The 14,019-nt window shown below is 31.4% G+C and overlaps 2 protein-coding genes across 2 annotated transcripts; one reads left to right on the forward strand and one right to left on the reverse strand.

The window, feature by feature from the left end:
• Positions 1-373: 373 nt before the first annotated feature.
• LOC112755624 (peroxidase 45) lies at positions 374-2,777 on the forward strand. The gene is made up of 4 exons (XM_025803832.3): positions 374-826; positions 1,048-1,245; positions 1,695-1,860; positions 2,080-2,777. Exons 1-4 carry the CDS (start codon positions 626-628, stop codon positions 2,484-2,486), a joined length of 972 nt encoding a protein of 323 aa, XP_025659617.1. The 5' UTR covers positions 374-625; the 3' UTR covers positions 2,487-2,777.
• Positions 2,778-3,020: 243 nt separating this feature from the next.
• LOC112755623 (plasma membrane ATPase 4) lies at positions 3,021-11,883 on the reverse strand. Its single transcript, XM_025803831.3, has 15 exons — positions 11,266-11,883; positions 7,564-7,683; positions 6,405-7,403; positions 6,196-6,318; positions 6,014-6,118; positions 5,781-5,925; positions 5,513-5,677; positions 5,201-5,439; positions 5,078-5,110; positions 4,914-4,995; positions 4,633-4,793; positions 4,299-4,472; positions 3,831-4,013; positions 3,552-3,733; positions 3,021-3,432 (listed from the first exon to the last, which is right to left on the reverse strand). Exons 1-15 carry the CDS (start codon positions 11,311-11,313, stop codon positions 3,336-3,338), a joined length of 2,856 nt encoding a protein of 951 aa, XP_025659616.1. The 5' UTR covers positions 11,314-11,883; the 3' UTR covers positions 3,021-3,335.
• Between the last annotated feature and the right edge of the window lie 2,136 nt (positions 11,884-14,019).

A 14,019-nucleotide genomic window follows, 5' to 3' on the forward strand; every position in this document is an offset into this window, starting at 1 on the left:
CTTCCAAAAAATTATGTCTTGCTTATCATGTTTTATTATTATTATTTAGAGTATTTGGAAAGGAATGATAGAATTGTCAGAAATAAAGAAACAGGTGTTACGGAAATAATCAACAGGTCAGTTAAGAGTTACAAAGATTAGAGTGATATTTGATATTTTGAGTTGTTGATAGTATTGACGAAAATGATTAGAAATTAGTTTATTTTATTGTCTAATACTTTTTTATTGATGCTTCACCTTATTGTATTGAATTTTTTGTTTCAAAAAAATATGTCTGTTTTTAATATTATTTTTATACGAGGACTTTTTAGTGGCAGTATCTTCCTTGATGTACTTTGAATAAAGAAGTTGGTTCAGCACTACTAAGAGCTTCGCTCACAAATTAATGCAAGCATGAGAGTGCATGCTTTGTCAGATTATTCTCCCAAATGCACAACACTTGCCCAAAAAGCACTTCTTCTTGGTCTCTAGCTCTTGTTCTGTTTCCGTCACATTGAACAATCTAAGATTCCTCATAAATTAAAAGGATATATTTCCATTATTCTTACTTTCGTTTCTCCTTTTCCACTATTTAAGGATGCAATAGTCACAAGACCAAAGTTAATATTGTTACGCACAACACAAGATGAGTTCTCAGATTCTATTTTACCTTGTTCTGCAACTCCTGGCTAGTAATTGTTATGCTCAACTTCGCCTCGATTATTACCGGAACACATGCCCGGATGTCGAATCCATAGTTCGCACCGCCGTCGAAACAAAACTTCAGCAAACATTTGTTACAGCACCGGGCACACTGAGGTTATTTTTCCACGACTGTTTTGTTCGGGTTAGTACTTAGTACACTGTACATAGTACATACAGTTATGTGTACTATTTTTTTCTTTTTGCGATGCAATTGCCGTTACAATTGTTGTTATTGAATATACACACTTATTTCCAACAATCTCCCATTTGCACTAGAAACACGTGTTAGTTATGGCTATTGAGGCATGCATTGCGGCGGCTATTAAAACATGAAAATACTGAAATTTGTTTGTGTGTGGACAGGGATGTGATGCTTCAGTGATGCTGGCATCAAGAAACAGCAGTACAGAGAAGGATAACGGTATCAATCTGTCACTGGCTGGTGACGGTTTTGATACTGTCATCAAAGCCAAGGCTGCTGTGGATAGTGTACCTCGCAGCCAAAATAAGGTTTCTTGTGCTGATATTCTGGCAATGGCTGCTAGGGACGTTGTTGCATTGGTAAATAATAAACATAAAACTTTGCAGACTCATATATATCTTTGACTTTCATATCTTTTGGAAGATTATGTATATATCCAACTTGGGTTGATACCGTGGTTGGCTCATCAGTCTGCAGTTCGAGTCTAGTCTTGTATATGCAGTAATTATTGTCCAGCTATAATAAACCCTTAAATGAAGTTTGGATCCACGACAGATTAGTCTTTGACATGCAGGAGAATAGTGAGGAATAAAAAAATTACCATCTTAATATGTGCACTAAAACTTAAAAAAAAGGCAGTTATCACTTAGCAATGAAGTATTTTTTTTAAAAGAATTATTAATCATTTACTGTTGGATAGGATATAAAATACGTTAAAATTCTGTTCAATAGTAAATGTGAAAAACACTTCTCCATATAATTTAGCTTAATCCAAATCCCAAAATGACAATTTATTTGGTGTTTTCAGACAGGAGGACCATCTTATGCAGTTGAGTTAGGAAGGTTAGATGGGAGAATCAGTACAAAAGCTAGTGTGAGACACCATCTACCTCATGCTGATTTCACACTAACACAGCTAATTCAGATGTTTGCTTCAAATGGACTCACCCTTAGAGATCTTGTTGCATTATCAGGTATTTCATATTTCATTCATAATGATCAATATACTTTTTGAGGAAAGGTTCAATATTCATAATATAATTTATATTAACTTTCAATAAACATGGTTTATAGCTTATTTGGCAACTATGTTACTGAGAAATATAGAAGCACTGAGAAATACAAATTTATTTAGAGGTGTGAAAGCATAAAAGAAAAAAGTATGAACCATTGAAATGTATGATCATTCACAGGAACACATACTATTGGTTTCTCTCACTGCAACCAATTCTCCAAAAGAATCTACAACTTCAGAACCAAGAACAGAATTGATCCAACATTGAATCCGGAATATGCGAAACAACTCCTGCAACTGTGTCCTAAAAGTGTTGACCCCAGAATTGCCATAGACATGGATCCAACTACACCTAGAACATTTGATAACCAGTACTACAAGAATCTCCAACAAGGAAAAGGGCTTCTTTCTTCTGATCAGACTTTGTTCACTGATAAAAGATCAAGAAAGCTAGTGAACTTGTTCGCCTCGAACGGCACAGAATTCGAACGGGCTTTTGTGGTTGCTATGAGGAAGCTTGGAAGGATAGGGATCAGAACAGGGAATCAGGGAGAAATCAGGAGAGATTGCACTATGATTAACTAAACAATTCATAATCAACTACTTGTTTCTGTTCTTTGTTATTCTTGCAGACATAGATAATAAGTTTTAAAACATGGAAAAGGATGGAAATAGTTCCTTGCTTATAAAATTGTTAAGATACTTTTAGTCATATATAAATTTTTTACTATTGATTAGGAAGGTGCGGCCAAATTTAGGTCTGCAAACACAGTCTAATCAGTAGTGAAAATCTATATATGTTTCACACATGAGGACCCCTTTCTGCAGAAGAACTTCGGTGAAACCTTAATTTTTAAGCATCTTTAACAGAGTTAAGTGTCACTTTTTTTAATTTCTTAAGTTCAATTCAAACCACTACACATATCATAATTATCAATAGGATTTAGTTATCATGTATCCTGTTACCAATTAAACAATTTTTTATTTTAAAAAAGTGCCAAGTTTAATTTTTAATGCATTTACTGTGTATTTATTAAAATAAATTTTTTTATTTTAATTGAATATTGATAGAACTTACAAGATTAGCGTTGAGGAATGTGAAGAGAACCAAATTCAATATTAGAAAACCATATAACCACTGAGAATTATATTGGGCTATTAAAATGTGATCTTAACAACACTAATATCATCCCAAAAGAAAAAGGATGTTATTTGGTTGCAAAAGAGAACAGTACCTCTCTCATCCTAGCATAATTTGAGAAAAATGGAGTAACCATTCAGATTTTCACAACACTGTTAACATTTCTTTTTTGGATAACCTAAAGACATGATTGAGATTTAGGCCTTTTGAGTCTTTCTTCCTCATTATATCTGCTTATGATCTCAGAAAACCACCAAACAGTTTCCACTGAAGCTTGTTATCTCTTCTGTTCTTTAAACTGTGTAGTGCTGCTGAATAGTATCAATGTCGAGTCCCTTGAGCTTCACCACAGATTCGACGTGTCCCTTGAGAGTATGAAGCTCCCTAAGCCTATACAACACATTGAGATTCAAAAAAAAAAGGGAAGTTGTTTAAAGAACTTGATATAAACATAAAGAACTTGATATAAACACTGTCTTGAAGTCATATAAATTAACAAAATGGCCTACCTCGCAACCTCGGCACGTCTCTTTGCTTGCTCCGCAATCTCGGAAAGCTCCCTGTAGCTGTTTTTGTCATTGAAGAGGTTAGAGGTTTCAGGAGGCTGAAGACCATGGAGTGTTCTCTGTGCTGCAGCCCACTGTGCTTCCCTCTCTTCTTTTCCATAGTCTTTCTTGGTAGTGAAGGCAGTCTGTAATGAGAGCATGAGAGAAAGCATTTTGTGAATCTTGATCCCTCTTGATTACATCAAAAATGCTGTAAGAACAATGAATCATATAAGAACATACCTTGTTCTCCAAAAGATTGTCCCATGCCTTTCCACTCAGAATATAGCGGATCGCGAATTTGAGCAAATCAAGAGGAATGTATGTCACTAAACTGTAGATCCAAATTACACCAGCCCAACCCCATCCCATTCCCTTGATTCTTGCAAATCCCCAGTTAGCATATACTGCTATGAAAGTTGCTACCTGTCAATTACAGAGAGAAATTCAAGACTAGTTGATAGAGCAGCTCCTAAGGTAGTGTTTTGTTCTTGTTCATGGATAAAAAGGATAGAAACAATGAGATAATAGATATGCATCTCTTTTGTTCTAATGATGAAACATACTCCTTAATTAGCATTTCAGTTTAGAGTTGTATATCAAGTTATTTCCATGAACATAGAGACTTGAGATAGACAGTTTTTGGGTGCTATAATAATTGTGAAAACAAAATTTCATATGCTGAAAGAGGAATAAGAGGTTCAAGCTTACCAGCTGAGCAATCAAGAAGGCACCTAGTAGGAGAAGACCGGGTCTTTCGACATACGACCAGCTGCGAGACCTAGTGACGAAAATTAGAGCCTGACTTATGATACTGACTTGTAGATACAGAGCTGCCATCATCTCATCAGGGTTATTTCTAATGTGCCTCACACCAAACTTGTTCTGCAACAATGTAAGTCATCTTCATCAGGCTTGATGATTTCATTACTTCATAATAGTGATAAGAAAAACAACTAAAGAATACATACTAAAAAGAAAAAGATCTTCTAATTTGAGCTCCACTATCTTGATTTAGAAGTGATTAGACATATAAATTATTTACCGGGAAGAAATCAGTATCTTTCATGGCCCAGAAAAATACTACTGTCATCAGTGCCATGTAACTGCCTAACACAACGCCGGTAGCAAATATCTCCCTCAGTTTCCAGCTGTCAGGCATCGGCGATGGCTTCACTCGATCCTTGGATATTGTCATAATGGTACCTAATTGTATGGGAATGAAGAATATGAGTGTTAGCACTTCAGCCAAATCAACAATTTTATCTGTGACAAGGAGAAGAAACCAAGATAAATAACATGATTATGAAGCAGATATTATCTTACCATCATTTAGTATAGCAATAATCAAAACCATGAAGGGTGCAAAATCAAACTTCCAGATCAATGCAATGAACATGAAGCCAAACTGCACAATAAAAGAATATACAAATAAATCACATGTGAAAAAGCTTAGCTTTCTTTAGTTTCAAACTATTTTCTTCACTTACCACAATACGAATAGTAATGGACACAGCATAGATCTGCTCACCAATCCAAAACAACTTGATATCAGGTAACTAGAAACATTAAAATGAAGTCAAACAATAAGTTAAATAATAAAAGAAACTAACAGTATAGTTCTTCATCCTCTGAAAAATAGCCCTGCTAGTGAGCACAGCACTGATAATGACACTCAAACCAGGCTCAGTGAGGACAATATCAGAGGCACTTCTTGCAGCATCTGTAGCATCAGCAACAGCAATTCCAATATCGGCTTTCTTCAAGGCAGGGGCATCGTTTACACCATCGCCCGTCATTCCACATATATGCTTCCTCTCTTGCAGCCTCTTAACAATTTCATACTTGTGTTCTACCATGTGATACAAAGAATAAAATAAGCAATTGAAATTTTGAAAGGTAATCACAGTGCATGAAAAATCTACCAGGAAACACCCCGGCGAATCCATCAGCCTTCTCAATTAACTCATCAACTGGAAGAGCTGAAATAGAAGCATCCTTGTCTTGGCCAAGCAATGCAGATGATGGATACATGTTTGTTCCCATTCCGAGCCTACGACCAGTTTCCTTGCCGATGGCAAGCTGATCCCCTGAAGATTGAGGCACACAAAACATTTCAAAGCTATAGACTTGAACTCTTGAAGTCATGGTAAGACTATTATGAGTTACAAAAGTGTCTGATGTGAGCCTTACCAGTAATCATCTTAACATTTACACCGAGGTTAAGTGCTCTTCTAATGGTTTCGGCACTGTCATGCCTGGGAGGATCAAAGAGTGGTAGCAGGCCAACAAATTGCCATGGTCCACCTGGACTATCTTTTGATTTCTCAGGTACTTCCTGTTACAAAGATCATACCAGCACAAATAAAAGATTAGTATCAGTATAGAAGCATTCAAGAGTAGACATTGGTATCAGCTTTGTGTACCTGTCTTGCAACACCTAAAGACCGAAGTCCACGCTCGGCAAACTTATCAATCACTGCATGAACCTTCTTCCTGACATCCTCTTTGCAGTTGCAAAGGGTTATGATCTAAATAAAGTGGGAAAAAGAGGTCTTTGTCAGCCTTATAACCATCACAAGAAGGTGGCAATGAAACAAGTTTTTACCTGCTCTGGAGCCCCTTTGCTGGCACGGTGCCAATTTCCATCAGAATCAATGTAAGTTAGAGCAGTCCTCTTGTCTACAGGATTGAATGGAAGAAAATGGACCTCCCTGATTCCGGCTCGAGCCTGGTCAGTGAAAACATTAAAATTATGAGATAAATTTAAAGATTTTATCTGTATCTAAAGAGAGTGGTTTTGGTATATTTATTTACCTCCTTTGGATCAGCAAGCATGCCAACAATTGCAGCATCTATAGCATCCTGATTTTCGGTCCTAGAGGCCCTTGCAGCAAGAAGGATAACATACTCCTTCTCAACACCCTTAGCAAAGACCTCAATCAAGTTTCTATCAACACTGAGCTTATTCAATGTCAAGGTTCCAGTTTTGTCACTGCAGAGGACATCCATCCCAGCCATTTCCTCAATAGCCGTCATACGTTTCGTGATTGCGCCCTGCTGAGACAGCCTGTGAGAGCCAATAGCCATGGTGACTGACAAAACTGTTGGCATGGCAATCGGAATTCCTCCGATCAAGAGGACTAACAGATTGTCAATTCCATCTCTGTACCTTCGGTGCTGTATGGGGTACATGACTATGAGCTCAATGAGAATTCCAACAGCAATGGAGCAAATGCAGAAGTTACCAATTGCTGTAAGAACTTTCTGGAAGTGTCCAACTTGGTTAGTGCTGTCCACCAAGTGAGCCGCTTTACCGAAGAAGGTGTGCACACCAGTGGCAATCACAACTGCTTCTATCTCACCCTTCTTCACTGTTGATCCAGAAAATACTTCATCTGTGGGGTTCTTCGTCACCGGAAGAGATTCTCCTGTTAAAGCAGACTGATCCACACTTAGAGGATCTCCCTCGAGAAGACGAGCATCGGCCGGAATGATATCTCCTAATTTAATGCTGATTATGTCTCCTGGTACTAAAATTGCAGCATCTTGTTCACTCCAGTGCCCATCTCTTAGTACCTTGGTTTTAGGAGCTAAACCAGCCATGAGAGCAGCAGCAGCATTTCCAGCATTGTTTTCTTCAATGAAACTGATTGTGGAGTTGATCACCAAAAGAGCAATGATTCCCACAAAGTCTTGCCAATCAGGGGGCCTTCCTCCACCATTTGCCAAAGCAATTGCCATTATAGCAGCAGCTTCCATCACCCATGACAAGGGGTTCCACATAAACCCCAAGAACTTCAAAAACTTGCTCTCCTGTAATCATAATAATAATATTCCAACTCTTAAATCATATCACTTAGAATAAGACACTTGCTTAAGCAGAAGAGTCGACTAATTCAAGTTGGTTATCTAACTAGTCTATAAAACTCTATGAGAAACTGCAAGAACAATAGTATGTTAGAAGAAAACATACTTTTTTCTCTTCCAATTTGTTTGGCCCAAAGACTTGAAGGCGGTTGGCACCTTCGTCTGAGGTTAAACCTGCTCTTGAACATTTCAGCTGCTCAAACACTTCCTCAATTGGAATTCGTTCCTGTGCAGGACAACATTCAATTCAATCTTGTTATTCTTTCAAATCTAACAAAATAAATAAATAAACAAACAAATAAGAAGCTCATTGATTCTGCCTCTTCACTTAATCACTTTTGTCATTTTGGTTCATATACTAACATGCAATGAACTACAAAAGTTTGTAACCGCCACTATCCTATCGCCACAAGAACTAGTTATTATGTAAAATGTAACGGTATGTTTTGTTTATATTTTAATTTTCTGTTTTAATTTAATCATTTAAGTTTAATAAAAGAATGTTATAAATCCTTAGTTAAAAGAATTTATTTTATCATTCTAATAAATTGAATATATAAACAATTTTAATAGCTTACTATTTAATTTACATTTATTTATTAAACATGTCTGCTTTAAATACCTTTAACAACTATTCTTAATAAGATTTCTTTAGTTTTAGTATATTAGTTTCGAGAAATAATATTTACATTATTTTTTATTTACATATATTTAAAGAATTATTTAAAAATTAATATAACTTTAATTTATACAACTCATCAAAATTATAATCAAATACTCAATCAAACACTTGGAGAGAACAGTATTTAACTATGGTAAAAATTTATATGTATTTATTTTCATATGAAATTAATAGTTAAGAGTCATAAATTACAATTTAGTTAAATCTGTTAAATCATCTAACTACTCTCAACTATCAATTTCGCATAAAATTAACTGTACATGAGTTTTTAGCTTTAACTATTTATCACTCAAGTCAAACATGAGAAACAGTAAAATACTAAAATTCCACATCCTTGACCTTGTGGGAAGTGAATTACTGAATTTCATATTCCTAGAAGGAAGCTTACCTTTTTTTTTTCAATTCTTAAAAATAAATATATTTATCTATCCAATAATTAAAATAATCTAAATAGAGAAAAGGAAAAGGTTAAACTAATATTATTATACATATAATTTTTGTAAATATTACTATTAGAAACAAATATGAAAAGATAATAATATATAATTGAAAGGAACAGGCATGAAAATGATAGAGGCTAAAGTATTTATTAGAGAGAGATGGAAAAAGGCAGAAAAAATGGCGCGTGAATACCGAAATAGAGAAGCGTGCCGTACGCTCTGCCCTCAATTTTATTTGTAGTCTTCGTTCATTGTTTACACTCATCTCAACTTGCGCATTTTTCGGAATCTAAACTCTAACTTAACCCAACAACAACATACATTATCACAAATAATTGTGTTATCATATCTTTTACTTTTCTTTAATGGAAATACTTCTCTTCCCCATCATCTGGAATTTCAAACTTTACTATTATCTTCTATTATAAAATTTGCAATATGTTATAGTAAAAAAAACATAACTATATTATATTATAAATAACTCCAATACTGGTCTCTAAATCTTGAATAATCTAAAAATTTAGTTTTAAATATTATTGAAAATGATACCACCTTTATGCTAAACCTCAGCGCTATCAAATGCATATAATTAATTTCAGGGTAGATTCACTTATGCTATTAATTTCTTTGTACGTTACACACTTATATTTTTAAAATTTATGCATATTTATAAAAAAAATACTATCCGTCATTAAAATTTATTATTTTTATTATCAATTATCGATTCAATTTTTTAATTTAATTTTTTTAGTCTAGTAATCCAATAATATATTTTATCTCATATTCTTAAACATTAATAATTAATTGATGACCAAAATTAATAAATTCTAATAATCTTTTAGTATTCTTCTATTTATAATTGTTAAAATTAATATACATAAATTTATAAATAAAATCAGAAAAATCTCTTTTTTTTTCCTGCTGTTATAGGACACAAATAATAGTGATGTCTATGTATTTTATAATAATTTAATAATTTTGATATTTGGCTAGGAGTTAAAAATTACGAAAATATTTAGTAATAAAAAAATTAATTAAAAACAGTTAGAATTTATTTTATTTAATATTTATTAGTTAATACAAAATAAAATAAAATTTAATTTTTTTTATCTTTCTAGTATTACTGCAAAAATTTCATGTCATCTGTAAAATAGAACGTTTTTCCATCATTTACTTTTTTAAATCTATTATTTGATGTCCAACATAAAAGATGTGTTTATATGTTTATATACTAAATAATTTTGTTAACAAGTGTATTAAAGTTATTTACTAAAATTATTTATCTTAAAAATTATTTTAGATTTTACATAATTTTCATATACTAAATTCTTTATAATTTAATTCTTTTAATTTTTTAATACAATTTTTCCATATTTAATATCTAGTCTTTTTAAATAATAATTAGTTAAATCCTATACCAAATGGTGAATTATATTGTATATTTTAAGAAATAGTATTTATATTATTCTTTTATATATGATGTTTTTCTATAGTTTTATAAATTACTTTTAATATTATAAAAAATATATACAATAAAAAGCATAAAAAAAATGAAGTTAACGTAGAAATACAAATAAAAGTATAAAACTAATAAAGAAGATGATGGAGGATGCAAGTGGACCAGCCAGAATGAAAAGAGTTCAGTACTTCTCACTCCACACACTTTCTTCTTAAACACTCATTTGTTTCATGCTTTTAACAAAGCAGAATCAAAATAATTAATTAATAAAAAAAAAGCATCAATAGTTGTAGCTTATAAATATTTTATTTGATAACTGTCCAGAATATCGATATAAAGTTATAAACAAAAAGTAAAAGCCAATAGAAATATTCAGTTAATCAATTTTATCTACCTAAACATCTATATTTAAAAAAAAAACTCTTCCAACTTATTATTAATAGAATTTCATTTTGATGTATTCGAAGTAAAATATTTTAGACAGTCATATAATTCATGCTGTCAATGTAAAAAAATATTTTTTTTATATAGTGTAATTAGATGCACATCCAAATTAAATTCTTATTAATATAATAATTTAATTGTATAAAACTATTTATACAACTAATCAAAATTGAAGTAATAAAATACGAAAAGTACCCCCCAAAAATAACCTAAAGTCTTTAAAGTAACGAAACAACGTCTAGAATCCCAGGACAACAGTTTCAGTTTCATTCAAGCCAAAAGTTTACGAAGGAAAAAAAATCACAAATCTCTCTTAAAATTCAAACTTATTATTAGAAATTTAATATGTACATATATATAGAGAAAATATATGACAATAATAATAATAATAATTACAAATTTTAATCAGTAATATTAAGAAGTTGAAGCTTTCAATCCCACTGACCCAGTTTTCCATTTGTATGGTCATATTAAGCAAAGGCAAACAAGAAAAAAAATAATAATGCAAATTTAAACTTAGCATAAATGGCATGGAAAATCTGTTTCTTGATCTTATTTCCTTTAATTTTGCAAAGTAGATATAGAAAAAAATTAATTGTCTAATTTTACCAAATCATTATAATTCACGAAACCAAAACAAAGAAAAATTAAGCAAGCTGATAATAAGCTCTTAAATTTTCCAAAAGAATAATTAAAGTGAGAAACAGAATGATGAAAAATGAAGATGAAGACGAAGAAGAATGAAAGTGAAAAGAAGTGGGTGATAATGGAAGATGTTATTACCAGATCAACTTGCTCGTTCTTTATCTCTTCGAGGCTGATGCCACCCATGTTTAATTCGTAACAAAGAGTAGTAGTTAGCTTCAACACTAACACTAGCAATGACAAAATAGATATATATGAATAATTGAATTATTATTATTATTATGAAGATGTGGGAGAGATTTGTGTGAAGGAAAGAGACGCTTAAATAGAGGCGAGTGAATGCTTGTGAGTCATTGCATTCGAGCAAAAGTCCAAACCAAAATAAATGCTATTTCTTTTCTTTTCTTTTCTTTTCTTTTCTTTGCTTATTAGAAATAATGTGCTTACAATGGATCGCCACTAGTCACACCCTACCCATATTAGACCATATAACATAAATTCAATGCATTTTTACACAACTCAAATTAAAAGACAAAAAGGGAAAAAAAAGTAAAAGGAATTGAGGATTAGGCTTTGGGTTTGGTTTTAGGTTTAGGATGAGGGAGTGTTTAATGTTTTGTTTGTTTGATGTGTGATGTGAAGTGAATCTAAGTGCCCCCCTCTTCACCTTTGAATAAATTGAGATTTGGAGGATGGCATGTATATATATGTGTGTGTATTATATTATTTAATTTAATATGTGGCTATTCAAGGGACTGAAAGCTTTGTTATTGTTACCTTACAATGATAAAAAGGATGGTGGCTCAACCTGGGTGGCTCTGCTTTGTGGGTGGTGGGTTCCACTCACCAACACTTTTGTATTCAATGCATTATCAATTTATTATTGTGTAGATTTTGTTTGGGGAAAAAAAGACTAATTAATTAATATTTTTCAAACCTGGAAAATTTCTTAAATTGTGTAGATACTAGATAAGTCAAATAAAACATATAGAAAATAATAACCACTATGCTGAAAATTTTTAATAAAAAGAAAATGTTAAAATTACCAATGACATTTAACAAATTAAGAATATTAGAAATTTTACCATTAAATATTTAATAATAATTATTAGTGGCATTATATATATATATATATATAGAGAGAGAGAGAGAGAGAGAGAGAGAGAGAGAGAGAGAGAGAGAGAGAGAGAGAGAGAGAGAGAGAGAGAGAGAGAGAGAGAGAGAGAGAGCAAAACCATTTTTTGGATATTATGTTGGCAATTTTTTCTATTGTATGTATATGGTAATTAGAATTCAAGTTTGGTCTAATAGTATTTATCATTATTAGGCACTATATATATATGTATAATTTAATATTTATTACCTAAATTATTATATAAACCTTCTATAAATATAAGAAGTCTCATTAAATTAGTCATTATGTATTTAATTTATATAATATTTATATGTATTAATTAATGTATTATATCAAGATACAACCAAATTAAATTTGTAGATATTTTTTGCGACGAATTTGACTACTTTGTCTAAACATATTAGAAAAAAAAAATTAGATCCTCTCAAGTTTGAATTTTATTTCGAGAATAAAGTGTAATCTTCTGCTTTTGAATAGTTTTTCTTTCATATTTATTCTTGATCCCACCTATGAAATAAATGGTGAGAGATCTCACTTTACTCTTTAAAGTGAAATTTAAACTTTAAATGATCTAAATCCGAAAAAAAAAATTTACAGCAAAGCTAATATTTTCCTATTTACCGTGGAAAGTCACTTGTAAAATTTGGCGTGAGTCTCTAATAAATTCATAGCGGAAAATTACAGCATTTGTGTTTATGATAATAAATTTGCAGCAAATACTATAAAAATTTCTTGACTCTCCTCACTTTTAAAGAAATCGTCCTTTCTCCGGATTTTTCCCTTTCTAGAACTCAAATTCAGGATCATTTGTTAATGACCAAAGTACTTTTTGTGTTCAATAATCAACCAACAAAAACAAATATAATTTTTTTAAGCTAACAATTAGAAGTTACCTAAATATTTATTGAAAAAAGTTTATTTTTATTTTTTTCATATAACAAGTACGTACCAAATTTATAAAAAAACAGGATTCAATTCATAGGATCTATAATAGTATTTTATTTGTATCTAATCTGAAATTTATAGATATGTTTTGATTCGTAAATTTATTGGATCAGATCTTATAACCACAAATAAGTTAGATCAGATAGCAAATTTCATATATGTATTTGTAGATTTAATCTACATATTTGCAAATCCGAATAATAAATAAAATATATATAGTAATACACTTTTAAAATGTTGATTGGTATATTAAAATTTATATTATTATTTGTTTGTTGTTATTATTAGAATGTCAAAAAATTAGATTTGACTGTTTTATTTTTATTGTTTAAGAAATATTATTTAATAATATTTTAGAAATGAATAAATTTAAAAAAATAAAAAAATTTTAAATTTTTGAATTATTTATTTATTTTTTTAGCTAGTAATATTCAAAATCTAATCCGAATTCAAAAATATAAATATCTAATCTGATCAGATCATATAAAAATTGAAAATAAATAAAATTTTGATTCGATTCGATTGGAGACCACCCTTAATTTTAATACTCTTATTTCACTTACTCTCTTTTGCTCTAATGCCTTGATTGCTAGACCAATGAAAAATTACGTTTGATTGGTAAGTCCAACAGCTTGACCCAAATAATAGTCACATTTCCATCAAGTACTTGCAAGCCACATTGGTTGCTGGGTAATATAAATATATATTTGTTTGGGCTATTCCAATAGACGAAGAAGTACATTAAGATCACATTCAAATAGTTCTTTGCTATGATATTTGCTGAAAATTATTGAGACCTAAGAAACCCTAGA

This window comes from Arachis hypogaea, chromosome 6, assembly GCF_003086295.3.
Source record: "Arachis hypogaea cultivar Tifrunner chromosome 6, arahy.Tifrunner.gnm2.J5K5, whole genome shotgun sequence".
NCBI classification, from domain to species: Eukaryota; Viridiplantae; Streptophyta; class Magnoliopsida; order Fabales; family Fabaceae; genus Arachis; species Arachis hypogaea.

Coding starts and splice junctions, on each gene's coding strand:
- LOC112755624 (XM_025803832.3), top strand. CDS start 626: ATGAGTTCTCAGATTCTATTTTACCTTGTTCTGCAACTCCTGGCTAGT. Junction 827..1,047: donor TCCACGACTGTTTTGTTCGG/GTTAGTACTTAG, acceptor GTGTGTGGACAG/GGATGTGATGCTTCAGTGAT. Junction 1,861..2,079: donor AGATCTTGTTGCATTATCAG/GTATTTCATATT, acceptor GATCATTCACAG/GAACACATACTATTGGTTTC.
- LOC112755623 (XM_025803831.3), bottom strand. CDS start 11,313: ATGGGTGGCATCAGCCTCGAAGAGATAAAGAACGAGCAAGTTGATCTG. Junction 5,926..6,013: donor CTTTAGGTGTTGCAAGACAG/GTACACAAAGCT, acceptor TCTTTGTAACAG/GAAGTACCTGAGAAATCAAA. Junction 5,111..5,200: donor AGAGGATGAAGAACTATACT/GTTAGTTTCTTT, acceptor ATTGGTGAGCAG/ATCTATGCTGTGTCCATTAC.